The sequence below is a fragment of the Fistularia commersonii genome, chromosome 15 (assembly GCF_037954325.1).
Source record: "Fistularia commersonii isolate RoL2024-O1a breed Wild chromosome 15, RoL_Fcom_v1.0, whole genome shotgun sequence".
Lineage (NCBI taxonomy): Eukaryota > Metazoa > Chordata > Actinopteri > Syngnathiformes > Fistulariidae > Fistularia > Fistularia commersonii.
The window spans coordinates 9,871,878-9,899,160 of NC_141298.1; the positions used below are offsets into that span (position 1 = coordinate 9,871,878).

Consider the following 27,283-nt stretch of genomic DNA (forward strand, 5'->3'; position numbering starts at 1 on the left):
CACCTGAAGGTCAAGGCGCCTTTTTGCTCCACGTCTCGGGGAGGAAAAAGGTCCTCGGTTGTGACCGGCATCGTCCGCTTGGCTTCTTGGCGAATCACGGTGGCTGTTTTTAAAATCCCTATAATGACTTCTGCCTTGTTTTTTTCGTTTTTTTTCTTTCTTTTGCATCCTCAGGTCTGCGTCGGGCTCCAGGAAAAAGCGAAGACACCGGTGAGTGTGAAACACCGCCAAAAACTTTTTGCCACTGACACAATCCCTGTTTTTGTGCGGTATGCTATTTAGCGGTAGCACAGTGGTTAGCGCTTCTGCCTCACAGTAAGGTGGTCCCACAGAGAGGCCTTTCTGTATGGAGTCTTCATGTTCCCTCTGTTTCTGCACAATATCCTCCAGGTTCCCCCCTCAGTCGATGAGCGATAGTATGCACTCACTACCCGAGTGCAATATAAATGGAATTAATAATGACTGAATGAATGAATGAATGAATGAATGAATGGCAGCCAGCAGCTCATGGCACGGGGGTGAGCGCGGGGCACTTCCATCTTATGTTTCGCCGATTTGTCTCTGCCGGTATTTTTATCTTTCCTGTGACACCGTGTGTTTCAGATCGGGCAGCCCCAAGAACAAACACAAAGACAAGAACAAACAGAAAAAGAGGTGAGAAACACGACAACACACCCAGTACCGTTTACGCGCCACCTATGTGACCCAATCTGTGAGTCAGCCCCTTTAAAAGTTAGATGTAGCGCCAAGCCTGTGAGGATACCCTAATTTGCGCTCTGCACACACACACACACACACACACACACACACACGATCACATTCGGGACGCTCATAAATTTATATTGGTATTTAACACCCCGGCGCTGAAATGTTTAAGGCACCAGATCCATGGTTGAAGCGCTGTGTGCCATACATCCCACGCCACCTTGATTAGAATATATATTGAAGAGTTCAGGAGTGTGTAACCTGCTTTACATATCGTGGCATGTGTGTGTGTGTGTGTGTGTCTTTGCTTTTTGCCCGCCATACATCAGATCCCCCGGCGAGACCCCCAGTCGGAGCTCACAGCGCCAAGGCAGCTGCTGCAGCTCCCGTAGCGCCTCCCTGTCCTCCACTCGCAGCGCCTCCAAGTCTCCCGCCAGGTAGGCTTGAACGCAGGCGCCGACACACACACACACACACACGTCAGACTCTTAATTTTCTCCCACACTGATATGGCGCTGCCGAATGTCGGAGCCCGTTACCCTGGTGACTGCCAGCCCCGCTCTCATTTATTCCCCGTCCTCGGGGGGATAGATTAGGATACAAATGGGGCTCCTCAGCATGTCTTATAATAACCCCCATTAAACGGCTGTGATATCTCACTCTGCACTCATATGGAGCTGGATTGGAAAAATGAAAAAAAAAAAGAAAAACAGTCACACTGTCAAGACATTTGTTTGCGCCGCCAAAAAAGTCTTAGAATGGCTCTATTTGGACTAATAAGGTCTGTTTTGCAAGCTGTTTGAGTCGCAACGTTTGTATTTTTTTTTCATCCGTACCGGTTGTCTGGGAACATCTCAAAGAGCCAATTAGTTTTTTTTTTTCCTCCCCCCAACCACGATGCAATACAACTCCTCGGCAACGCCTTCGTAGATGTATTGGAAAGGATCTTGAGGTTCCTCTCTGGAAACGAACAAAACCCCACGATTTCCAACCCCCCAGCTGATTTCACTTCCTGTCTCATAAAACACTCAACTTCGAAATAAAACAAGGAAATCCTGCGCCACAAGCATTTATATTTGTTAGCTTGCGGCGCCGCTGGCAGCCGCCAGCCGCCAGCGGGGACGGGAACGGCGGCACCTGCTTGCGCCTCTCTTCCTCGATTATTTGATGCATCTCGACAGCACTCGGTCGCAATTGGTCCCCGCCTCAAACAACCCATAACGTGTACTTCCTTAATGCACAATTGTAAAAAAAAAAACATCTTTTTTTTTTTTTTTTTGCTGTCGTAAACATCCAGGTATGTGTTGCCAGAGGGGGTAGTGTTCGGCGGACGAGCCCCCAATTCCAAATAATGACACCTGTTTTGTCCTCGGGCTCCTCCGTTGCTCCCGCCACTCATCTATTTAAAGATCTCCAGGCCTTTTGAGGCTCCTGGTTGTTTACGTATTTCGCTACGCCGTGGCTAAGAGAAAGGTTCCTAATTCACCTGAGCGGAAAAGACAAAGGAGCACCATGAGAGCAAACCAAGGAGGCCGGGCTGATATGCGCTCGACGTGAAATACAGACAGAACCTTCCGCCTGTTCATTTCCTACGTAATCCTGTGTTTTTGGGAGCTTCTGGATGCTAGCCAAAGTTAGCAAGCGGAGCAGTACAAGTGGAAATGCTACCAGCGAAAGGAAACGGAGAGTAATAGTTAGACAACTACTACTATTACTGCTACTTCTCGTTTTAGCTGATCTCTTCAGGGGTCGCCACAGGCGAATCATCCTCCTCCACTGAACCCTTTCCTCTGTGTCCTCTCCTCTCACACCAGCTACCTTCATGAGCTCTTTCTCTCCACTCATAAATCCCCTCCTTGGTCTTCCTCTTTTCACCTCCATTCCTCGGGCATCCTCTAACTCTCAAAGATCCTGCTGAATAATCTAGTCTGAAACTACCTCCGCCTCTCCTTGACACTTCCGTAGCTCCTCGGGTTTGTCATCGGGACCAACAGCCTTTGCACTCGTCAGCCTCTTCGGTGCACTCCTCACTTCACCTTTACTGATATCTGCCACGTAGTGGTACACAATAGACGCCTCTTCTACACTTTGTTCTTTCATTTTCTGCATTCATGAGCTCTTCGAGGTACTCTTTCCATCTTCCCGTCACTCCTCTGCTCCACGTCCTTCTACTTTATATCCCTCTCTCTCCCCCCTTTCTGTCCGATATAACATACAAGTCATCATACCCTCTTTCGTTTGGCCTTTCTCGACCCTACCGTCACTTCGTAATGCATCTCCCTGTAACCTCTTTCTGTGTATACACTCCGAGTCTCCTATTCGAGAAGGCAACATGCCGTCGGTACAATCGTCACTGCCTCTTTTGGCTTCTCCTTCTCTAAATGCACATTCTCGCTCCTCCAGCATCGCCAGTTTGTCTGAACTTTGAAGTGAACTCTGAGCTGCCCTCTAGTGGATAATTGCTTAACACGTAAAGCACATATGTGAACTATGTCGGCGGTGATTTTTGACGACGTTTTAAACGTTTCAGACTGTTTGTGTACGTAGCCTAAACGAGCCCCCGGGGTCTCTCCGCCCGTTGCAAACTTGGCATTGTGAGTGTCCATGTGTGCGGTTTCCACCCCTCCAGACCAAACTCCAAGCACAAGTCGGACGGACACAAGGCGGCGGGCGCATCCCTGTCCCCGGGTCCCGACAGCCCCACCGCCTGGCACAACGGGGAACAGTCTCAGCGGAGCCGCAACGGCAAGGCGGGCAAACACCACCAAGCCGAGGGCGATAAGGGGCACGATGTATGTAATCTCCTCTGTTTTACTTCCACAGCCCCCCCCCCCCCCCCGCCCACCCTCACCCCACCCACCCCTTCCACCCACTCCAATGGTATCTTCCACAGTCTCGACTTGATGAGTTTAACTTTTCTCATCCTCTCTGATATCAGACTTTGTTTTCATCCTTGTACCAGCTGTCCTCAGGTCCTAGGCCAACTCTTCTATCAATATTATTAGTCTGAATGTGTAAAAACGTCCTACCTCTTTGTTGCTGGCTCTCTCTGACACCTCTGCCATCTTGTTTACTTTTGGTTTGTTTGTTCGTTTGGTTTTTACCCCCCGCGCTCCCTCCCACCCCCCCACCCCCTTGCTGTTTGCCATTAAGAAAGGATGGAGGGAGCAAACAGAAGCAGCTTTTGGAGTTTGTGTTAGCATTAGCGTTAGCGCGCCTTGACTCGGACGACATTAAGGACATCTCGTTGTTTCCCCGGCGACGCCCCAAAGCAATCGATGAATTTTAAGAGTTAAGTAGGTCGTTCCCACAAAAGCTTGAGACATTTGCTTCCCCCTAAAAGCGGAGGCTCAGTTCTCCATCAAACCGTAGATAAAAACTCGCCGTTTCGAGCCCTGATGAGACGTCTTCCGGTGCTTCCGACGATAGCCATCTGCGGCTCCTTCTAGAACTCATTAATCCAATTACCTAATGGGCCGGCTGCTTTGGGTGCCCAGGCGAGCCGAAATTATTTGTAACTCGGAGTGAAGTTCACCACTCTGAAGTAGCACTTTGAATAAAACACCACCTGCAGTAGCGTCACCCGGTGACCGCCGGAATCATCCCGCCTGCGACGAATCGCCGAATCCATTTGCGCACTAATGACCCGACCTCGCTGTTGAAGCGCTGCCAGCAAATTTTCCAGCATTAATGGCAGTCCGTCATCTCACGTCGACTCGAAAGAACCCGATATAACCGAAGACGTCGGGAGCAAAGTCATTTTTGAATAAAACACCCGAGTAGACGACAGAAACCCGGAGACCCGACGTAGCGTCCGTCTGATGTTTTGTACCTCAACTTGCACGTGTCTTTGAGGTCTGCCTCTCCCCGTCTACCATTCATTGCTGTTCCTTTAACCTTCCCCCTTTCAATCACATGGTACTCACCGTAAATAAATGCCCAAATCTGTTTGTCTTGTTTGTATTAAAAGCGCTCAAATGCTTGGGATCCGGACAAAGTAGGTTAAACGGGTACGTCAAGTAGTTCCTTCTTGTCAATGCAGTTGTCTTTCTCTCAAGCACCAGTTCAGGGGTAGATCCAAAACTACTCCTGCCACTCTGCGGGGTGGGGTCAAACTTGCCCCGCCTATTCTCGACTTTACCACGCCGCCTCTAGGTGGCGGCTCGGCGTCCGCCCTCGGGTTGTCCGCCTCCTCTTCCCGAGCCGCTTCAGTTGGGATTTAGCGAGAGACGTGCGGTTAATTGGCTCTGAGGCGAGGAAAAATAAAACCTTCAAACCGGATGAAATTAATCCTTCAAAACAAAGGAAGACGGTTTTGTGCGCGTAAGATTCCCGATCAGGCCACGATTCCGGACGTTCAGCTCGCCTTCGGATCGTCCGCAAAATTTTCGGCGAGACACCTCAACGGTTGCAGTCGGAGTTGGGCCAGTTCACAAGTCAGCAACTACAAAAATCAATTCTACATTGAGCCTCGGTCATCTTCGGGAGGAAGCCCAGGTGACCTTGCGACGGGTACGCCCTTCTTTTTACCACAGAAGGCGCTGCGTTGGGCCCGCCTATGTGTCCCAGATGAAGGACACGGGTAAATCGGGAAACTAAGTGAAGAGCCCTAAGCTCTGTAGTGGCCACTGCAGAATTCCAAGTACGACATCCGTCATTTGGCGGAAAGAGCTCAACCCTTGCGGCTGAGGACCAGAACCACTCGGCCGTCCTCACGCCTGTCACCCGGCGCCCCTCTTACCTTTGAAAAGTCCGAGGGGCTCCAAGCAGCCGAGGCCAAGGCACGTCGTTAGCAAGGCGGTCTCTAGTGTACTCATGCCGGAGATCCGAGAGTGGCGCAACTCGATGTCAAAGTAATCAGACGTCTCAGTTGCGCCGGCGGATTGTTGGTAACGTAGATTGTCTGTAATAGCACAAATGAACCCGGGACAAAACTACAGTTACGCAACAGGACAATCTTTATGGCTCCTCGTGAAAAATTCTTGTTGACTCAAGTCGTCACCTGAAAACACGTGGAGTCCTGGCTGACCGGCGTGTTCACTGGCCCACCTTTGACCGACTTAGCCAAGGGGTGTTTGGAGAGACCCCGGTTTAACGCCTCCTGTCGGGCCGAGTCCCTTCCTTGAAAGGGAAAATATCTGCGGTACTTCCTCGGCAGCGACGCCCCCTCCTCCTCCCGGCGTCTGTCATGTGACTCACGGCTTCACTCTCGTTCTCCTTCCCTTCCGACATCTCCTCCATGTCCGCCAGCTCTGCATGCCCCCCCCCACCCCCACCCCCACCCCTCGTCATGGATGTCCACCAATATGATAATTAACTACACCCCCCCTCCTCCTCCTCCCGCCCCCTCACATCTGTTTTGATACAAATATGGCTGCATTTGTACGAGCGCCGACGAGACAAAGCGAGTCATCTAGTTTCTAGATTCATCCTCTCTAAATATTTAGTTTGGTTTGAGATCCATCTGGGTTTATTCTCCTCCCACCTCCACCTCCACCCCCGCCCCCCCCCCCCCCACGCTCCTCTACTTTTACTTTGCTTTTTGGTCCGTCTTGTATCCTGATAGTCTCTGGACAAACTATGTAGCTTTGATTACTAAAAGAAGGTCATTGTCTTTTTCCCATGTCGCTGCGGAGAACATTCCCCTCTCCTTTTTTTCCCCCCCTATTTTTCTTTTCTTTTTTTTTTTTAATTCTTTTTTTTTTATTTATTTTTTTTTTCTGTTGATATTGCATACGTGTCACTGATTGAAATGGAAGGTAGGTAACGCTTTGCCTACGCACGTGATCTTTATGCAGATGAGAATGTGACAAGCACCCTAGCCTGAGTGACGTCAATGTTTCTCTCTTTCTCCTTCCATCTCTCTCTCTTTTTCTCTCTCTCTCTCTCTCTCTCTCTTTCTCCTCTCTGTTGTTTACCAATGGTCTTCAAACAAATTGATTTTACTCCATCAACTATGATTTGACTCTTGAAGATTGGATTATTTGAGCGCTCTGGTTTTTCTCTTTCCTCCTTTACTTCACTCTGAAGTCCAGTATCCTGCTCTTTTTCTTCCAGGTTCCATTTCTTCCTATCTTTCTTTCTTCCACTTTTTCTTTCCCATTTTTTTCTTATTCTCGGTAGAATGCATTCCTGTTTGTCCGGCATCTCTCTGTCTGTTGGTGAATTAGTACATCTTTTGTCCTTATGATTTCTCACTACGACTGTTCTCTGACAGCTGTTCACCGGCACCACTGGTTGTGTTCTCTTAACTGTGGCGGCGTACCGTAGTTGACGTCTGTTTCCGAGGGGGGGGGGGGGGTTTATCCCAGCAAGCGCCGCTCGGCGCTGTTTGCAGATTATTTATGGATTACGAAGCAGAGCGGACGCGATGATATTTGGGTTACAGGAGATGCCACCCGGGAGTGAACAACGCAGTACTTATGACGTGTTAGCGGCCTGTTTTATACTTTTTCCACTAAACACTGATGAAAGGATGGCGCCGCTCACTGGAAAAGACCAAAACCAACCTCCTCCCCCGTGTTTCTACCTTTAAATCGGCAATGACGGCAATGTTTTGCCGCTTTGCTCACCGGCTCCAGATTATTTCATATTTTTAATCGTACAAAAAGCACTTTGAAAAACTCCAGGTGTAGGCGCTAAAGGGCGTTGCAGGAGTCCAGCAGTCTAGTAGCTAACAGGTTTTGTATTTTTCTCTGTCTCCCGGTCAGAAAGTTTTCCAGTATAGAGGTTCTCCATGTATTCGTGACACAAATGACCAAATATTAAAAATATATGTACAGACGTGAGTTTCGCGTCTGTCAAGGCTTTCGTTACCAAACTCTTCAAATCGTGAAATCACACATTAGCCCATAGCTGCAAGGAGCCGCTAGCAGCGCCGCATGCTAACCCTCGCTTTGCTAGTCAACGATATCACATGAAAAGGCAACGCTTACTTACTTATTTAAGGGAAAAGTTATTTTCATGACGTGACATTGTTATAATTCTTTTAACATAGCGATGTTCTTTGAATAAATAAATATCTTGATTTTTTTTCTCACTACAGACGAACAAATTAGGAGCAAACATAATTACAACACAATCTCTCAGGATCCGACAGTCTTCCCGGCTTTATGTTTTTACAATTCATCGCAGTGAAATTAAACAGTCGGCTGAGACGTCGCCATTGGGCAAAAAATATCAGCTGAGAATGTTAATTAACACCGCAAATACCATTATTCACACATATTTTAACTCTTTCCTTTTCAACGCCATGCTTTTATGTGGAAGGTGACAAGTCCGCGGTGACGCAGCAGCCGCAAAAAACGAAGCAGCTTCGCTAGAAACTTTAAGAAACGCAAACATAACATTTGGCGATGTATTTTAGTTGGTTAATAGATTTAACTTCCAATTCGGGGCTGGACCCCTGTAACGGTGATAATCAGCAGATTAATATTCACAGGTTTTGTGTGTGAAAAGTCTATTATGTTTTTTTTTTTTTGTAAAACACACCAGATTAAATACAACCAGCTAATCGGTTAGCTTCATCCTTATCATTAATTTTAACCCCTGTTTCCAAGGCGATAACATTGAGCCCATTCACAAGGTCCCCATGGGACTATTTCCCCCCGCGGATTCAAACTCAAAGGTGTGATCCGTCCACTGTTGGCTTTGGTCTTTTCATGAGCTTTTTCTTTTCTTTTGTATTATTATTCTTTTATTCTTCATTTATTTTTCAATGATAAGAAAGAAAGAAAAAAAAAAAACTCAGCCAGCTTTCTCCTTCTAAGCGGTCGGTTTGAAAAGGGCGAGCGTTTTGAAGGCGCATAAAGCTTCTTCCAGGGCGGATCAATCGTCCAACTCCCTCCAAACCGATTGATCCAATGATAATAACGATGTTACGGACAAACATCGGCGCTTTAGCGACGCGTTAGCCGCTGTGCTAAGGGGAAGGGGCGATGACGGGGAGGAAGTGAAGACCAGGGGAAGCAACATTGTGGGTCAACTACGGTCGATGAGGGGAGATAACGGGTTCCAGCCAGAGAGGAAGAAGGGTATAAATAAAGAGAGAAAGGAGAGAGAACCAATGAGCAGACAGCGTTTAAAAGGGGAAGAAAGAGAAAAATAAATATCGTCAAAGAAAGACAGGAGAGCGCTAATTACTGAAATACACTGAAAGCCCAGGAAAAAACAAAACGAGCAAAGGTTAAAAGAAAGATGATCCAAATTAGAAACAAACTACCTTCAAATTAAGACCGGAAGACACTAAACGGTCTCAGTAAAAAGAAAATAACAATATCTGACCGACAAAGAAAGAGCCGAGGAAACAAGCTACCTTTGAAGAACAAAATCCAGCAGTAAGGAAACTATCTTAAGAGAGAAAGACAAAACAAACAAACTACACCAGAGTTGAAGAAAGAAACAAAAACAAGAAAGTATCTTCGAAGAAAGACAGCGATAAACAAAAGTTCTTTCCAGAATGTCGACATAAAGAATAGACAAACTACCTTCGAAGAAAGACAATAAAAGCAAGAAAACACGCAGCAAGGAAAGACAGGAGAGAGGAGAAATCCAAAGGAATTATTTTGAGGCAAAGAAGGAAGGGATAGAAAACAAACTACCTGGAAGGAGAGGACAAGAGTAGATAGAAAACAAGCTTCGTCCAAGGCAAGGAGCGAAAAGTAAACAAACAAACCTGCAAGGAAAGAAAAGAGCGGAAAATAAACAAATGACCCTTCGGAAAGGAAGAATCTGGGCGCAAACATGCCGAACCAGCTCATCCAGGGAGGTCAGGCGGGGGTCCTGTCGACCGCCGGGTCCGAGAGCGAGGGGTTTTCGGGGGATTCGGGAGGGCCGACCTCCGCGGGGCGAGGAGGAGCGGACCGAGGCCGACATTGTGCTTTTCTTTTGTTGTCATTGATGTCCATGCACTGTGTGAGGGTCACTGGCAGGGAAGGGGGTTTGTGTCTTTTTCTCTTGCATTCTGTGAATCTAATGATGCACTTATGTTGCCCCACTTTTCCCTTTTCTTCATACCTTACCTACTAAAGGAGGGAATGCCACTTTATTGGTAAGTGGATGTTAACCAGAAGGGAGTTAAACAAGAGTAACCATTGAATACACACAAACAAAAAATAAATAAATGAATTGACAGAGAAAATGGGTGGCTGTTCACATCTCAGCAATTGTCTTCAGGAATAAGTGAAAATAATAATAATAAAAAAAAAAAAAGAAAAAAAAAAAGCAAACTGAGCAGCAGACGATTTTGTTTTTCTGATTCGACCGAAAAAAAAAAAAAATTCAATTGACTGTGATTTTTTTATTTTGTTCCTTCCATTTCTGTGATGTTCCGTCAAGTTGTCTTCTCTTTCCGTTTTTCCGTTTCGTTTCTTTGAAAAAAAAAAAAAAGACAAAAAAATGAGTTTAACACACACACACAAAAAAAGAAAAGATGAGAAGTCCTCTTTTTTTCTTTTCTTCCTCCTCCTCCTCCAGTAGCTCTCTCTCTCTCTCTCTCTCTCTCTCTCTTTTTCTCTCTCTTTCTCTCTCACTGGTTTGGTTCACTCTTTCCGTTGTGTTTCTTTTCTCTCTCTTCCTCCTCCTCTTCCTCCTAGTTTTATTTTCTTTTTTTAGTTTCTCATTTGTTTTGTTTCATAATTTTTTTTTATTTTTTTTTTCTGTTTTGTTTTGTTTTTCCGGTTTGCGACTTTTGTTTTTTCCTCGACTCATTATGGTTTTGCATGCCGAGTTCTGCATGCGCTGCACCATAGAGGACTATCTTATAAGCCTTATGGAGAGAACGTAGACCTTCTCCTTTTAGATGTTTGCCTCCTTTTGGCGCCGTACCTCTCAGCCGCCCGACGGGGTCTCTAACGCCTCTCCTGTCCCCCCCCCTTTTTTTTTTTCTTTCTGTTTCTCCTCCTCCTTTGTTTGGGTTTTGTTTTCTCCCCCCCTTGCAGAAGCTCCGCATGCTGACCGCCGCCGGCCTCCTGAGAGAGCACAAGCTCCACGGCGCCCCCAGCGGCAGGAGCCAAACGTGCAACGCCGCCGCCGCCGCCGCTTCGGTGGTAAGTGCTGGCGGCCAGACGTCCGGGAGAAGGGGGAGCCAGAGGGGACGGAACAAGACTTCCCGCTCGCCGGCGCGCAGCAGCGACTCGGCGCACTCGCAGAACAACCACAGAGGAAGGAGCTCCCGCCACCAGAGGAAGTAAGAGGCCGGCGTTCCTTCGTGGAATTCAACTCCCGCAGGACGACAACATGCGGGAGGTTGAGGGGAGATCCTGAATGGTCCAGACGTGTGAATGAGTGAGTGAATGGTTGTGTGTCAACACCAGGGGAGTCAAACTCATTTTGGTCCGGGGCCCACTAATTTGATGTCAAGGGGGCCGAACCAGTAAAATTATAGCGTAATTATCCAGTGTAAAGGAGAGTAATGTAGTGTAAATTATAAAAGTCTTTTAGGTAATGAACTATTCTGGTATTGTATGAGGAAATCTGGAGTGGCAGAGAAGTATGTTAGACTGGTGCAAGACATGTATGCTACCAGTGAGACAGTGGTACAGTGTGCTGTAGGGGTAACAGAGAAGTTCATGGTGGAGGTGGGACTCCATCAAGGATCAGCTCTGGGCCCCTTCTTGTTTGCAGGGGTGATGGACAGGCTGACAGATGAGGTTAGACAGGAATCTCCATGGACCATGATGTTTGCAGATGACATTGTGATCTGTAGTGAGAGCAGACAACAGGTAGAGGAAAACCTAGAGAGGTGGAGGTATGCTCTGGAAAGGAGAGGAATGAAGACAAGATATGTCTGTGAATGAGGGGAACTCGGGTGGAACGGTGAGGCTACAGGGAGTGGAGATCAAGAAGCTGGAGGATTTCAGGTACTTGGGGTCAACAGTCCAGAGCAACGGAGAGTGCGGAAAAGAGGTGAAGAGACGGGTTCAAGCAGGTTGGAATGGGTGGAGAAAAGTGTCAGGGGTACTATGTGATAGAGAAGACTTTCAGCCAGAATAAAAGGAAAGGTGCACAAGACAGTGGTGAGACCAGCGATGATATATGGACGAGAAACTGTTACAATGATGAAAAGACAGCAGGCAGAACTAGAGGTTGCAGAGATGAAGATACTAAGGTTCTCTTTGGGAGTGACCAGGATGGATAGGATCAGGAATGAGTCTAACACATGTTAGATGGTTCGGTCATGTACAGAGGAGGGATAGTGAATATATTGGTAGACGGATGCTGGAATTGGAGCTGCCAGGCAGGAGGTCTCGAGGAAGACCAAAGAGAAAATTTATGGACGTAGTAAGAGAGGATATAAAGGTAGTTGGTGTGAGAGAGGAGGATACAGAGAATAGGGTTAGATGGAGATGGTTGATTCGCTGTGGCGACACCTAAGGGGAAAAGCCGAAAGGAGAAGAAGAAGATATGCAATGAACTATTCTGTTAAAAAATACATGACGAACAACCTGAGATTCTTTAAGCAAAGTAAGTGCACTTTCAACAACACGATGCCCCATTTCTTTCTTCTCAGTTCTCCTCGCATTTTGTTGTATTTTTCCCCACGGCGAGACTCACCTTTTTTGACAACATCTTGCTGATAAGGGTGTCGGGGCCGTTGGAAAACCAGGTCAATTTCTAACAGTAAGACAAAATGCTAATTACAAACCCAGAAGCCGCATTGCTGCCATCTCCTAAAATTGCTGTGCTATGTTGCTAACACTGACTAAAACAATGCACCCCTACCAGACAATATGGGTACTGCATTTTGATTTTAAAACGCAATTCATGATTTTTAGGTTTTTTTTTCAAATTTTAGATCGATTCCACTGGTTGTATCGGACCCCCTGGCGAACCGTTACCGGCCCGCAGGCCGTACGTTTGCCACCCCTGGTTTCCAACTCATGTCAATGAGTGAATGAATGGTTGCGAGTCTGTGTCCCCTGTGAATGTGAGGGTGAACGCTTGTTTGTTTTATATCACCTGTGAATGTGAGGGTGAGTGGAACGGTTGTTTGCCTCAATGTGAAGAGCTCGTGAGGGTGAATGCTTTGTCAAAGTCAAGGCTTGGGTTTCATCAAGACATCGGGTTTCAAGGTGAATTGAGCAATATTCCAAAATTGTGATAAATAGTTTTGAAAAATTCATGGCATGTTAACTCCTGTTAATGTACATATTAATAAATCAAAATAAATTAATATGTAACAGTAATTAATATACCTCGCTTCTCGTCCAATCACAGCACCCTGAGTGCAGGATAGGCGTTATAGATCAGTGTTTTCCAACCTTTTTTGAGCCACGAAAATCACACGGCACACCACCAAATAAGTATGTCAAAAATGTTTTTAATGAAATACAATGAAACTGTGGTTTTGAGCAATTCTTCCACGATGCTTTTGCAGGCAGGTGGTATTAATGTCTCTACCACAGTGGGTGGCTGTTTGGATTTAGCAATGAGTTCAGCAACTTTGCGGCTAGCTTTCACAGCTTTCTGGCTCATCCCGGTGGTTTTCTTCAACAGCTGCCTGTTTCTCAGTGTGTTTACGCAGATCGACAAAATAGTCCTTGCTCTTATCTTGAAGCGAAGGGTGCTTAGTTTGGTCATTATATTGTTTGAGCTCACTTTTTTTACTTTCTTCCGACCACTACTCATACTTGGGCCCACATCTGGGTCACAGTGTTCTTCAGGACCAGAGGATCCTCATTGAGTACTTTTTCTTTTACAATATTTATCTGTTGTGTATCTCTTCCGCTGTCTCACCAAGCATCACTAAGCGCTCGCAGGTAGATACACAGGTTCATTCACTACCCGTTGGCTGCTAGTGGAAGAGCATTTACCATCAATTCTGGACTACAGAGCGCACCTTCATATAAGCCGCACCTACTGATTGTAAGCCGCAAGCGTGCCTGTTGAAACATGAGATATTAACAATACAAGATGCTACAGGAAAGATTTTTTTTTAAAACATAATCAAATAAGAACATCTACAACTACCAGAACATAGCGTAAATACTTTTTTCTGCACAGATGCTGAACTTCCGTGCAGCAGCTCTATTTCCTTCCTTGACAGCCAGGCTGATCCTTTCCAACTCGAAAGCTGCATCAAATGCATTTCTGCACGTCTTCGTCATGATCGTAAATGCGGGCGGCTTTGCCGAAATAGTTTCATTTGTCCACTGTGACATTGTTGGCATTGTTACCGTCATTTTTCTATAAAAATTAAGTGAACCGCATCGTTGTAAAAGCCGCAGCTCTCAAAGCATGTGAAATAAGTAGCGGCTTATCTGCTGGAATTTACGGTAATAGTTTTGCCCGTCACTGCATGCTGCCCACATACATAGCCGTACCAAAACACATTATTTGAGTTCAATAAATCATTTTTGGACAAAGAAGGTGAAAGTGGGCATTTTTCCACAGCACAGTGGTTGGGAAACACTGATATAGATGATGAATGAATGAATAAGTAAGTTATTTGATCCCTGGTGTGTATTCATTACATTACATTACATTACATTGCATTTGGCAGACGCTTTTATCCAAAGCGACTTACAATAGAGGACATAGGGACTGCAAATACACTTGCAAATACACGATGCACAGGAAATATACAGAACAGTAAGCTTGGGTTAGTGACTTTTTTTTTTTGTTTTTTTTTTTGACAAAGACATAAACAAACGTACACACACACACACACACCACACACACTGCATAGCCTGACTTCTCCCCTGCAGCTCTGTTCATCCTCAGCTCTTCTGTAAAAGCCGTGTTTCGTCGTCCGCAGGTCAAAGGGCGTCCACTCCTCCCGGCGCCATCACCGCTCGGGGCGAGGCCAGACGCACCACCGCAGCCCCTCGCCGTCGCCCGGCCGCCACTCGCACGCGTCGGGCCGCAAGAAGGAGGAGTCGCGGGGCAAACCCAACCTCCGCCAGCGCAGCAGCTCCTGGAGCAGCGACCGCTCCTCCTCGGGGTCCAGGGACCGAGGCGGCAGCAAGAGCAAGTCCCCCCACGCCAGACAGAACACCTCCAGGTGACACACACACACACACACACACACAGACACATGCACAACACTGCGTTTCCTGTGGCGCCGCCGCTCTGACTCGCCCCGCCCCCTCGCAGGGAGAGGGACAGCGCCAACCGCGCCGACACCGACACCGACAGCCGAGCTCGCCGCCGCTCCCGCAGCTACTCGCCCATCAGGAAGAGGAGGAGGGACTCGCCAAGCTTCATGGAGGCGCGGCGGATCACCAGGTGACAACACACACCCGCCGCCGCCGCCGGCCTATTTCCAAAACATATCAAATAGAATTTTTCTTTAATCCACAGAAAGAGAAAATCGGGATCCTCGAATTGTTTCCTGCTTGGTGATGCCTTCAGGGACGGCGTCACTTTTAGTTTTTTTCGCCTCCTTTCAGCAGGTGCTTCGTTTCTGAACGGTCATTTTAAACTGAAGATGGTGCTTTTTCTCATTCACATTTTATTGAAATGCAGTTTTCTGTGAATTCGCGCAAACAGATGCCAAAATTAGCTTATAGCTAATTAGCTAATTAGCAGTGACACTTAAAAATATCTCTCAGTAAAGACGAAGCGGAAACGGCGCCCCCCCCCCCCCAGAGGCAGACGTTTGAGGGTACATACGCCGTTTCCGGGACGACGTATGGCGAGGTTGGCGGTGTGTGTCCACTCCCGAACAGTGATTTCAAGCGGCGGAGATGCTACAAGATGATGAGCCGACCGTTGGCTCATATAGAAACAAGATTGACCTGTCATACACACACACACAAACGCACACACACACACAACCACTCATTTGCACATCCGTGAAACAACATTAGCCACATTTTTTGTCACTTTTTCTTTTTTTCATTTTTTTTGCAGTAACTTTACACAAAAGTTAAAATAATTTGCGCCTGCTGTGCAACCGTGAGAGGTAAATGAATGAAAATGCAGTGAGAGACATAAAAGCAGCTGGATATTTAGATATAGTAGATGTGTGTGTGTGTGTGTGTGTGTGTGTGTGTGTGTGTGTATGTATGTGTGTGTGTGTGTGTGCGCTAGGAGAAGAGCCGACAGATCGTCCCTCTCCTTCCCTCGTCTCCATCACCGCCGAAAACACAAAGCAGCTGAAGAAGAATATTTATTTTTTTCATGTGTGTGTGTGTGTGTGTGTGTGTGTGTGTGTGTGTGTTTGACCTCTGAACCCTGTTTAACAAGAATTGCATACGAACCCGGGTGAAATATGTGTGTGTGTGTGTGTGTGTCATCTCTCGCTCCAGTCCTCAAGGTTCCGAAGCCAAGACAACGGGATGCCGCTGAGCAGAGCCGCGGGCTAGTTACCGTGGTAACAGTTGCCGTGCAGCAGGACCCCGCTAGTCGAAGCTCCTCTGATGGGCAGACCTCCAGAGTAAACCTGGCCTCCTCCTGGTTTTTGGGCTTTTTCTTCTCTGCCTTCGCCCTCCTGTCCTCTCGCTCCTTCCGTCACCTCCTTCTGTCCGATTAAGCTCCGCCTCCGCTCGTACTAATGTCGTAACACGGGGGAGACCTCGCCACGCAACACACTGACGGCAAACGCTATCAAGGCTGGAAGGGAGAGGTTCCGCCATAGCTGAACGCCGCTGAGATAGAGAAAAAAAAAAAAAAAAAAAAGTGTGGCGGCGGCGGGGACACCTTGATGGCGTTGGGGGCTGTGAACGCACCGCTGGCTCTTGATTTTCCCCGGGTGGGCGTGGAGGCTTCGGCCTCCGCTGAGGGGCAGCGGTTTCTCTCTGGGAGCTAACGGCTAATTACCTTACAGGAAGCACTTCCAGAGTGGTTATTAACAAGTGCTTGAACTAACAAGAAGCATTTCTCTGCTGGAAGCACGAACGCGTGTGTGTGTGTGTGTGTGTGTGTGTGTGTTAACACACATAGCCGCTCTCTTTCAGATCCTGCACTGATCATAACCTTAACACTGATTCACTCTCACTCAATAAAGTCTTCCTCAAAAATAATCCCGTCATCTTTTTCCCCTGATGCTAACTCCTCTTCCTCCTTCCCGCCGCCGCCGCAGCGCCAGGAAGCGTCCCATCCCGTACTACCGGCCGAGCCCGTCCTCGTCCAGCTACGACAGCAGCCCGTCCAGGTCCAGCCGGAGCCGCAGCCGCAGCTACAGCAGCTACAGCCGCAGCCGCAGCCGCAGCCACGAGCGCAGCCGCAGCCGGAGCCGCAGCCGCAGCCGCAGCTGGAGCCGGAGCCCGAGCTGGAGCCGCAGCCGGAGCCGCTCCCGCAGCCACCACAGCTACGACAGCCGCAGCAGCTACGACACCCCCGGGTTCTGAGCGGGGCGGAGGGTTTAGCGACCGCCCCGACGCTCCACCGACGCTCCCGCCTCGCTCTTCACACCTGGCTCGACAGCGCCGGCGCCCCGGAGCTCCTCCCGCCTCCGCCCTTTCGTGTCCGACAGGACGGGAAGAAGAGGAGGAGGAGGAGGAGGAGGAGGAGGAGGAGGTCTCGCTACAGAACTGAAAAAAAATATATATCCTCACACGCGTACAAGGTATTGAGTCGGAGCGGGTCGAGCCCAAAGAACAAAAGTCTGGCCGTGTTTTCTTTGGCACTTTTTTCTCTTTCTTCCACGACAACGCAACCAAAAAATAAAGAAGTAGATAAAGACAGGAAAGGGGGGGGGGGGAACAAAACGCCGAAAGGAAAAAAAAGAAAAAAAAAAAAGACACGGATGTGTGTTTGGACCGACCCGAGCCCCCGCGATCAGCCGATGCCAGAACAAAGCGGACCGAAGAAATGGGATGCAAAAACAAGAAAAAAAATGTTTGTTTTTTTTAAATTAACTAATTTATTTAATGATATAAACGGTGTTGTATAGGCTCGTGTGTATAGACGTACACTCTAAAAATATAGATGTACACTCCTTAAGTTCCGGCTTTGTAAACTATGCACTGTATATTCCATATAGTTGGAACTTTTAGCATGATGCATCAGTGGGAGAGGAGTCGCTAATGAGAATTAAAGGTGCGTCCGCCCCGCCCCCACGCCCCCTAAGCCCCGCCTCCTCCCCTTTTGCCCCGCCCCTTTGACCTCCACCCACCCGCCTGCAGACGGGAGGCCAAAAAAAAACGGGGTTTATTTATAATGTACTTTTACGTTGACTTAGCTAGCTCTTGGGTGAGTGTGTGTGTGTGTGTGTGTGTGTGTGTGAGGGGAGTATGTGAGGAAGCCCCGCCCCCTCCTGCGACAAAGGGGCGGGGCTTTATTTAACCCGCGTGTGTTTGCCCGTACCTGAGGCCGCCCAGGAAAAACTCTGCAAAAGTCTCCGTGCACTTGATATCTTTGTAAATGTACTGTATTATTTATTTGACTTATTTATTGGGTTATTTATTTGTCTAAGTTATTGGGGTCGTCCCCCTCGCAGAGATGAACAGGCGTCACGCTCCTAGCGTCGTGAAAATGGCGGGGGGAGTTAGACTCTGCCGTCGGACCAGCGATCAGGAAGCGCGCCGTGATCCCCCTCCCCCCCCCCTCCAATGTTCCCAATTTTTAGCTCCAGGTATTCTGGCCCCGCCCCCTTCCTGGCGAGCTCCTGTCCGCTGGTTGGCGGCTGGGAGAGGAGACGCCGTCGTCGTTCAGCTAAACAATCAGGGATCCCCCCCTCGAGTCTTCCTCCGCATCCGCCGCCGCCCTCGCAGTGTTCACTTCCCTGGAAAGAATAAAACCAACCAGTTAACCGGGACACTTTAGCCCCGCCCACTTATTCTGACCCCGCCCCCTCCCGGTCCCACTCATTCTTTGTAGTGTTCAAGTTATCCCTGACAATAAACAGAAATCACAAGGTCTCACGTTTGTTTGCTTTCAATCCTGTGAGGAGTAAAGCGTGATGATGATGATGGGAGTCTCCCAGAGCATGTGATGATTGACAGCTCGCTCCTTGGCTCCGCCCACAGGCAGGTCGGACTACAGGAGGGTCACTTCCTGTTTTCGTGTGGCACCGTCTGTAAGCAAATACAGTGGAACCTCTGCTTACGAACTCAATTTGTTCTTTCTATCAGTTCGCAAATGTTTGCAAACCGAATCGTTGTTTCCCGTTGAAATCGGTGTAAAGCCCGCTGATCTGTTCTCCAGCTCCAGGTTAGCATGTGGCAAAAATACGGGAAGGAATTAAATATAACCTTAGTTCTTGCTCTGTTTCTGCTGTTCTTTCTCCTCTTGCCAGCACTCGCGTTCGGCGTTTCCATCTGTAAATCAGAATGAGAAAGTAAAGCCTTCTTGTTGCTACCGCTCGTTGCTAACGCTAGCGCTATCTCCAGCGCTAGCTTCAATCATCCAGACTAACAATCACTTTTCTACTTCTTCTTAGACCTGAGACCTTTGCTTTGCTAACATAGCAACATCGGCAACATCGACATTTAGCATCATCAGCCGCCTTTAGCGCTTCTTTGCTTTTCGCGATTGTACAGATGGTTGTTTCGCCGTGTCTTGGCGAGATCTGGAACACCAACGCCGCAATCACATTTGGCTATTATTTCCTTCTTAAGATCAACTAATTCTTAACTTCTACTCAACACTATTAGAGACTTTTTTATGAGCCACAATGAGGGATAATTTAATGGGAAAAAAAGCACAAAAAAGCGTTATAGCAGGAGAACACAACGATGAACGACGTAAACAGCTAGGAGTAGCACGCACGACTGTCGCGACGCTACAACGTGGAAAGCCAGATAGTTTGTTTGATTATGTATACCGAGACTTGTCGTGACATTCGCAAGCCAAGGTTCAACTTGATACTTAAATCAGGCGTTTTATTTTGAAATTTCCTTGGATTTCATTGAGTAAAATGTACCCTGATAGCTTCTTGTCCACTGTTCTTTTAAGAACCCACTTTTTTTTTGTGAATCACTTCCGGACTTCCTGTTTTAATCGACTTTCTTTTATCAACACCCGCTTGCTCCCTTCTTTGTTTTCCCTCCATTTATTTTCCTTTATCCCTTCTTCCTGTCAGTTAATCAGCGCTCGCAGGACGAGGGTGATAATAATAACTCAAAACACTCCTGACGCCGCGGAGCCGCGTTCAAGGAGGCCGACACTTGGGCTTACTGAGTAAATAAAGTGAAGAGGTTGTTGGTAGTAGTGCAGACTGTCAGTAAATAAACAAAGTGAAGGGTTCGGCTCCGAGAACAAAACACAGCAATGTTGTTTTAAGAGAGCGTGAGTGCTTGTTCTGCGGGCCTGTTCCGAGTCCCACCTTTTGGTGTTGACCTCTCCCCGGAGCGAGAGGCCTCCGGTGTGCGATCGGCACAAAACACTCCCGACGATTCCCAAACTTATTCGTTTCTGCCTTTCATTTTTGTTGCCACGGTTACTTGGATTGTCAAGCCTGTTTTTTTTTTTGTTTTTTTTTCCCGGGCCACGCTTGGCTCCGGTGGAGATGCATGTTTGCAAAAATGATAGCGGTTAGCTGCTCCGCCGGCGCGCAGTGACTACATAATAACCCAAACCATTACTTTGCATCTGGGTAAATTGCGACGTTGTTTGATACTGGAATCAGACGAGGAGGCCGGGACGGAGACGCAACGCCGCCGGCTAACCCCGCCGTGCCCCCACCCGTCGCCCTCAGTGACACACAATAAAAGCCGGCGATGGCGGGAATAAAGCTCCATCTCAGAGGAACGGCAGCTTATTAATTTCCCCGCTGGTGACATTAATAACTGGAGAGGTTGAGGCGGAGAGCGGCGGGATGAGACGGCGGCCATTGTGCGCGCCGTCTGTTGAACAAACTGAGAATCTTGTCAGCTTCTTTATTTTCTCACAAAATAATCCCCTGGGCGACCTCCGACCAAAAAGTCTGGACAAAGACATCTGCTCTAGATACCGACAACTAACTGCGTCGAAAACTGTAATCCACAACATTCATTCATTCAACCATTCATACATTTATTCAGACATCGTATAGAGTAAACAACCATTCACCCGCTCATTCACGCATTACTGAAATCAGTCGTTTGTATAAAAAAAAAGACAAATCTCATCAAATCGGGGAAAAAAATACATAAAACGCGTGTTGATATTTTGTATTAATTAAAGATACTGTAATTTACGTGATTTTTTTTTGGCTAATGAGCTTCGTGCCACCGACATTTAGCCTTGTCACATCCCACCAATGATATTAACGTGAAATTCTGAGGCCGTTCAATTTCGACAGCGAAGAAGGCGATTTCAACGGTTTTAGTGTGCAGGAAAAAGACCAAGATAGTGGTCAGCTGGAGTAGGACAAAGCGGGACAGAAAATGGATCGATGGATGGACTTTTCCTTGTGTTATTTATTATAATTGGTATTCATTATTATTTACGGAAAAAAGACATTTCCGGTATGAATTTGTCGATGTTACCGGTATGTATTTGATTTAAATTAAGAAGAACGGTTCTGGCGATGTTACAATTTGCACATCTGCAGCTTATAGACAAGTGCAGCCTGTATATGTACACATATATTTATTTAGTTATTTTTAACCGGTGCGGCTTATATTCAGGTGCGCTCAATAGTCCAGAAATGCAGGTGTAGTTTTTACATGAATTTAATGTTGATTCTTCAAGGAAGACTTTTGCGGCATCTAGTGGCCAAAAATGGAGGCAGCGACGCAAGCAGAACCTTTTTTTACTCTGTGTGTGTGTGTGTGTGTGTGTGTGTGTGTGTGTGTGTGTGTGTGTGTGTGTGTGTGTGTGCGTGTGCGTGTGCGTGTGCGTGTGTGTGTGTGTCCAAGCAATTGTCCAGGTATCAGAGGTCCATTGGCCGGTTACAGCTTGGTCTGTTGTGCCCCCCCCCCCACACACACACACACACACACACACAGACACTCACCCACTCTTCCCCTGAGACCTAGCTGGCTTTTTGTGGCGTCCAGAGTGGGGAAGGGGGGAACAGACAGACAGACACACACACATAGACTAAAACACACACACACTAGCCAGTTGTCATATCAGCCTTCCTACTGGATTCCATTCCACTGCTCCCTTTTCCACAAATAGATATTCCAGTATCTTCCACGAATGTGCAGAGGGTGGGCTCCTGGGTGGAGGGGGGCCGGGTCTGCGGGCGCGGTGTATAAAAACCCCGGGCTGAGAGGCTCGCAGCACGTCAGGCTCTCGCGGATACCAGAGGCTTCCTCTTCTTTGTGGCCTTCTTCTCCGTCTTCCTCTTGCTCGCCGCCGCCGCCACCACCATGGCAGAGAGACGCATCCCCTTCACGCTGCTGCGGACCCCCAGCTGGGACCCCTTCCGCGACTGGCACCAGGTCAGCCGGGTCTTCGACCAGACCTTCGGCATGCCGGCGGTGCCCGAGGACCTGGCTTCCTTCCACGGCTCCCACTGGCCCGGGTACATCCGCCCGTCCATCCTGACCCCGGAGATGACCCCCATGCTGCCTCACGCCTCCATGATGTACCCTGGCGCCATGATGGCCCAGCAGGCCCAGCAGGCCCAGCAGGCCCGCGCGCTCACCCGCCAGCTCAGCAGCGGCGTCTCCGAGATCAAGCAAACCCAGGACGGCTGGAAGGTGTCGCTGGACGTCAATCACTTCTCGCCGGAGGAGCTGGTGGTGAAGACCAAGGACGGGGTGGTGGAGATCACCGGTGAGCCGCCGAACGCCACGAAACGCAAAACAAATGTCGGGAAAAGTCAGGGTGTTGCTGGGAGGAAAAGCGCATTCTTTGCATGAGACGTGTAACACATAGTTACGTAACATCTGGCTGAAGGCGCTGAAGGTGGCGGGGCTTCACGGGACGGACAACAATGCAGCGTTTCCACCCGGCCGGTTCTTGCTTCTTGGCATGAAAGTGTTTCGTTGTCCGGTGACAATCGCACACACGCGCACACTCCTGCTTCTCAACTTTTGCCAGCTGCAAACAATGCTATTCTAGAAGAGGAAGGGGATTTCAGTCGCAGCACCGCCGCTCTAAAAGGACTCTTGGACGCCGTCCAGAGCCCCGTCAGAAACACCCCAGGGTAAACAAAGCCTGGGATTGGGGCCCAGAGCGCGGATTAGCGCCTCATCGCTCTGGCGTGTCACCGGTGGAATTAAGCCCCTCCTGGTGGACGCTGCCAGACAGTCCTCCTCTCACACAGCGGCAGGTGGGAGGAGGGGAAGCGCTCCCGTTCCCGTCGTCACAACAAATATGTGACGAGGAGGCGCGGCAGAGATGGGGGGGCCGTCATGCCTGACCGGGAGGGTCAGGTGTGGCTCGCTGCCCAAAAGGCCTGAATGTACAGGACATATAAATAAACATGAGGAATCACCTTGGGGGCACCTGGGGAGCTGCACATGAATGGCAAAAGAAGCAGCCAGCTTTCTTTCATTCATCCATCAGTGATGAATCGTTTTTTTTAATCGGTGATCGCCTCCTGACTGAAGTGGTTTTGACAGTAAAGCCACACTGGCCGCACTTCCTGTTGTGATACTGTTAAATTAAGAGCGCGTATTTACGCCGTCTGCTTCGTGTCCGCAGGGAAACACGAGGAGAGGAAGGACGAGCACGGCTTCGTGTCAAGGAGCTTCACCAGGAAGTACACGTAAGCTTAATAGGAATCACACAGACACACACACACAAGACCTTTTTCTTACTAATACAATCCAAAAAAACCCCACTTCATTCACTTTAAAAATACAATTGTAAAGTACTTCATTAAAACTATAAGGGTAAATTAGAAACCAAAAAATTGAAACAGAAATATACGCATATCCATTAAATAACAGATGAAAAAGCAAAATAAACATTTGAAAATTACTTGAAAACACAAACTGTAGGTACACAATATTTTAACTTGTATATAATCATTATTTAATTATATTATTACTAAATACTAGTGTGTGGATATATGTGAATTATGTATTAATCATATCCAATTAACTTATAATAATAATGAACAATTAAAATAGATGTATTGCAACGTCAGCCGTCTGCCTAAGGAGTCTCAGAGGTCAAAGGTCATCTCCAGGACTCCTCCGCCGCAGCGGAGCTCTGGCGCCCCCTAGCGGCCGTTTCCCGCAATCACCCCTTTTAAGGCGTTTCCTCTGCAGTGAGTCCAACCTGCTGCTGCTGCTGCTGCTGGGGCTTCATAGCACATTCTCGCCATTTGTCATTCACATGAATCAGATTTGGCTGTTTTTCCCCCCCTCAAATAACCACATTTAGCAGATATTACATTACATCTGTTTCTCGCTTTCTCACAGATATTTAGGCCATGTCATCAAGTTTTAGTGGTTGGTAAAGATGAAATGCACTCCTGCTGATTAATGCTCATTTGATTTATTAGTAGACGTGGAAGCACTGATTTTGTACGGGGAAATTCTGAGTCATCCAGGTCATGGTAAAATCTTGTCAAAATCTTCTTGCGGCAACTGAACTTGATTTTCTTCCCTTGTAATCGTTTCACTGCTCATCCGAGAGGCTTCTTCAAGTACTGGTTTTCTTATCATTTCTATTAGGATCTCTTCATACCTTGTTTGTAATTACTTCTTTATCTAAATTATTTCTAAATGTCATAGTAGCCATATGAATTTCTAGTTATTTTCTGTTTAACTGTGAATCAGCAATATTTTCCTTTGTCCTTCTTTGTCTCAATGTGTACAGCTCAAATCATCGATACCCTCTTCTGGAATTTTTCGTATACACATTCAATGATCTCTAACCGGCGTGTCTTGCCCCTTCTTCTTCCTCTCCAGCCTCCCACCCAGTGCCAATGTGGAGAAGGTGACCTCCTCCCTGTCCCCAGACGGGGTCCTGACGGTGGAGGCTCCTCTGCTCCGGCCGGCCATCGAGACTTCAGAGACCACCATCCCCGTCAACATGGACAACAAAGGTGGCGTGGTGAAGAAGTAGGAGGCGGGAAACCCACATAAACACACACACACACACACTCTTTCCAGCAAGGCGAGGAAAGCGGCTCACCCAACCTACTCACGTCCTAGAAGCCCCACCTTGTTCAGGTGCCCCCCTCCAACCTCCCATCACTGGTTAGGAGCCAGTGTAAACACATCTGATCCAGCTGTAATTACACTCTTCATCCTGCTGGCGGAGGTCAAACACACGTGCACACACACACACATGCACACACACACACACACACACACACACACACACACACACGCACAGTTGCAGCAAATGGGCAGACACACCGAAAGACAAAGGAAAGTGGACCATGAAAGCTAATTGAGGAGCAGAGACCCCAGGAGAGCACGTGCACACCCTACCTCTGTGCATGTTATCACCTGCCAGCTTATTAGGAGTCATTTCCATCCAACAGCGAAAATAAAAGTGAAATAAAATGTGGAAAAAAAATCACATAAAATGTCGAGTCTTTTCATTTCTGCCTGAGGTATGAATTTCAACCCGCAACATGGGGCCCTTTGTTGTTGCCATGGCAACACCCGACCCTTTCTCATCCAGAGCTTTTGTTTGTTTCCTCCTCCATTTTGATTTTAACACATCACCCTCTTCAGCAAATAAACGGACACACAAAATGATGAATCTAAATCCTATTTCTTGGTAACCATGGCGACCACATTTACCGTTGCATCCGATCCGCCCGGTAGGAGGCAGCACCGCGATAATTAGCGCTGTTTACGAATAAAAACGATTAAACACGAACAGAAGAAGAAAGTTTTTTTTCTTTTTAAGGCGGGAGAAGCTGACCGGAAGTCGCGCCTTTTTTCCCTCAAATGAGCTGCGCGGTATGACACGGTCATCGCAATGGAGTGAGTTTTTTTTTGGTTATTTTCATTTTTTAACAAAGACTACACCTGAGTGGGGGGCTGGTTCCCCACGGACTACAACCGCGATGGAGAATCGGTGTGTGGTCGAGCGAGGACGAAGGACATCCGCACGGTATGTTAGCGCCTTGACAAACGGCGAGTCGTGTTAGCATTGACGAAAACCGTCGTGTGATGACGTCACTGATCCTTCTAGCCAATCACCGAGCTTTATTTGAAGCCGCGTTCTCCGCAACTGTTCAACTGCGGCTGCGCGCCAACCCGTGCTCGGGTCAGAGGTCAAAATCAATCGGACGCTGTGCGATCGCGGCGCGTGCGTGCGTGCGTCGGCCAATCCGCGAGAGCGCTCAGAGCGGAGCGCTAAAGATGCTACTTGTTTAATGCGAAAATACAAACAAAAATCTATTTTCCTTTTTTTGAAAATGAATTTGAACCAAAAAGCTTTTTTAATCGATGATATTCCCTTTGATTCATGATGCAAAATACACACTGTGCTCCTCTTGCGATTTTTACTTATTTATTTATTTAATGCTATTTTTATTGGCCCCTTAAATTGTACGTTTGTTGTCCTGTTTCATTGTTATTGTTAATATTGCACTCGTATGATTTAATTTGAAGGACTAGATCCTTCTTTATTCCTTCATCTAGTCTAGATGTTATCAGTGTTTGTTTGTTTTTGTTTTGTAAGTGAAATAAAATTGAAAAGATAGCTGAAATACATCATGCTAGTTGAAGATTCTGGGATGAACCTGCCATTCAGTACAAATTATTCATTATTCTAAATAATAAAAAACTAATCAAAACTTGTACGTAAGAAATATAAACTCATATAGAAATAAATATACAAAACAAAAATAATCTGACAGAAATGGATGGCAAATGTCTACATCAACATTTTGTTCAATTTCATATTTAAATTACAGAATATAAAAAGAAGAAAAACATTTCTGAACTTTACACTGATAATGAGACAATTCATTCATAAAGAATAAATAAATTGAATAAACAGCAACATTTTCAGACTGTGACTCCTCTAAAGGTTAGTCTTCTATTCTGTCTGTCATATTTACTTGAGCAATGAAGTATATTTACATATATATTTACACCCTTAGAATGCAGGTGACGTGACACTTCTAAAGGTAAATGATGATGATTATTATTGTTTGGAAAACTGAGGGCTCAGAATTAATGGATGCCGTGGGTGAAGTATTTTTAATTAAATTCTAACCACACTGTCAATCACTCTAATGGACAATTTGGGGTCTTCAGTTTATTTAGCCGACTCTTTGAACTGTCAGAGGGATTCAACTCCTTCCTGCTGTGCAGCTTTGTGAAACCCCACACATGACTAAAAATACATGAACATAGAATATGTAGAAAAACAACATATTGTAATTAAATTGCATTGTGTCTTCATTTGTCCAGAATATGTTTAATCAAAAAAAAACCTCGGCCTAATTAAGCAGCCACATATTCTAAAAAAATTGAAATTGTCCATTATTTCTCATAAAATTTATAAAAAATAGAATTAGAACAGGAAAATGGAATGCGATAAGTAAGGTAATAGCATTAAACACGAATCACAAATGTTCATTCAGAGTCCAGATTAACCATTCATGGTTAGTTGGGGGCAAAAAATCCGCTCTCCTGGCGTCGGTCAGGTACTGAGAAGCTCCTGAATGTGATGTCACGAGCCCCTCTTATCCAGAGAACCCGGACCTTTTCATCTGCGCTGAAATGTCACAAAGCCCGAAATTGTATAATTCCATCACGCGCACTGAATTATTCACGTCCGCGCCGATGCATAATTGATGGTTTGCTTTCCATCCCCGAATGGACAAGGACGT

At 47.1% G+C, this 27,283-nt stretch overlaps 2 protein-coding genes and 1 long non-coding RNA gene across 3 annotated transcripts in view; 2 read left to right on the plus strand and 1 right to left on the minus strand.

Moving 5' to 3' along the window:
* The window catches only part of srrm3 (serine/arginine repetitive matrix 3), an 84,729-nt gene extending 67,477 nt beyond the window's left edge, over positions 1–17,252 (plus strand). The window contains exons 7-14 of the mRNA XM_086160841.1: positions 175–210; positions 604–654; positions 1,035–1,142; positions 3,335–3,497; positions 10,644–10,891; positions 14,462–14,707; positions 14,800–14,931; positions 16,730–17,252. Coding sequence (XP_086016967.1) covers positions 175–210; positions 604–654; positions 1,035–1,142; positions 3,335–3,497; positions 10,644–10,891; positions 14,462–14,707; positions 14,800–14,931; positions 16,730–16,997 — 1,252 coding nt within the window. The 3' untranslated portion in view covers positions 16,998–17,252. The remainder of the gene's footprint in view (positions 1–174; positions 211–603; positions 655–1,034; positions 1,143–3,334; positions 3,498–10,643; positions 10,892–14,461; positions 14,708–14,799; positions 14,932–16,729) is intronic.
* Positions 17,253–18,248: 996 nt separating this feature from the next.
* Positions 18,249–18,910, minus strand: LOC147226435 (uncharacterized). Its single transcript, XR_015107214.1, has 3 exons — positions 18,843–18,910; positions 18,514–18,665; positions 18,249–18,373 (listed from the first exon to the last, which is right to left on the minus strand). It is a non-coding gene; the product is annotated as an uncharacterized LOC147226435 (long non-coding RNA).
* A 2,831-nt stretch (positions 18,911–21,741) lies between these two features.
* hspb1 (heat shock protein family B (small) member 1) lies at positions 21,742–25,015 on the plus strand. Its single transcript, XM_086160842.1, has 3 exons — positions 21,742–22,299; positions 23,173–23,236; positions 24,390–25,015. Exons 1-3 carry the CDS (start codon positions 21,891–21,893, stop codon positions 24,544–24,546), a joined length of 630 nt encoding a protein of 209 aa, XP_086016968.1. The 5' UTR covers positions 21,742–21,890; the 3' UTR covers positions 24,547–25,015.
* The last annotated feature ends 2,268 nt before the right edge of the window (positions 25,016–27,283 follow it).

Bases quoted from the DNA above. Each gene is read 5' to 3' on its own strand.
- hspb1 (XM_086160842.1), top strand. From the start codon at position 21,891: ATGGCAGAGAGACGCATCCCCTTCACGCTGCTGCGGACCCCCAGCTGG. The intron at 22,300-23,172 runs GTGAGCCGCCGA...TCGTGTCCGCAG, and splicing joins CGGGGTGGTGGAGATCACCG to GGAAACACGAGGAGAGGAAG. The intron at 23,237-24,389 runs GTAAGCTTAATA...CTTCCTCTCCAG, and splicing joins AGCTTCACCAGGAAGTACAC to CCTCCCACCCAGTGCCAATG.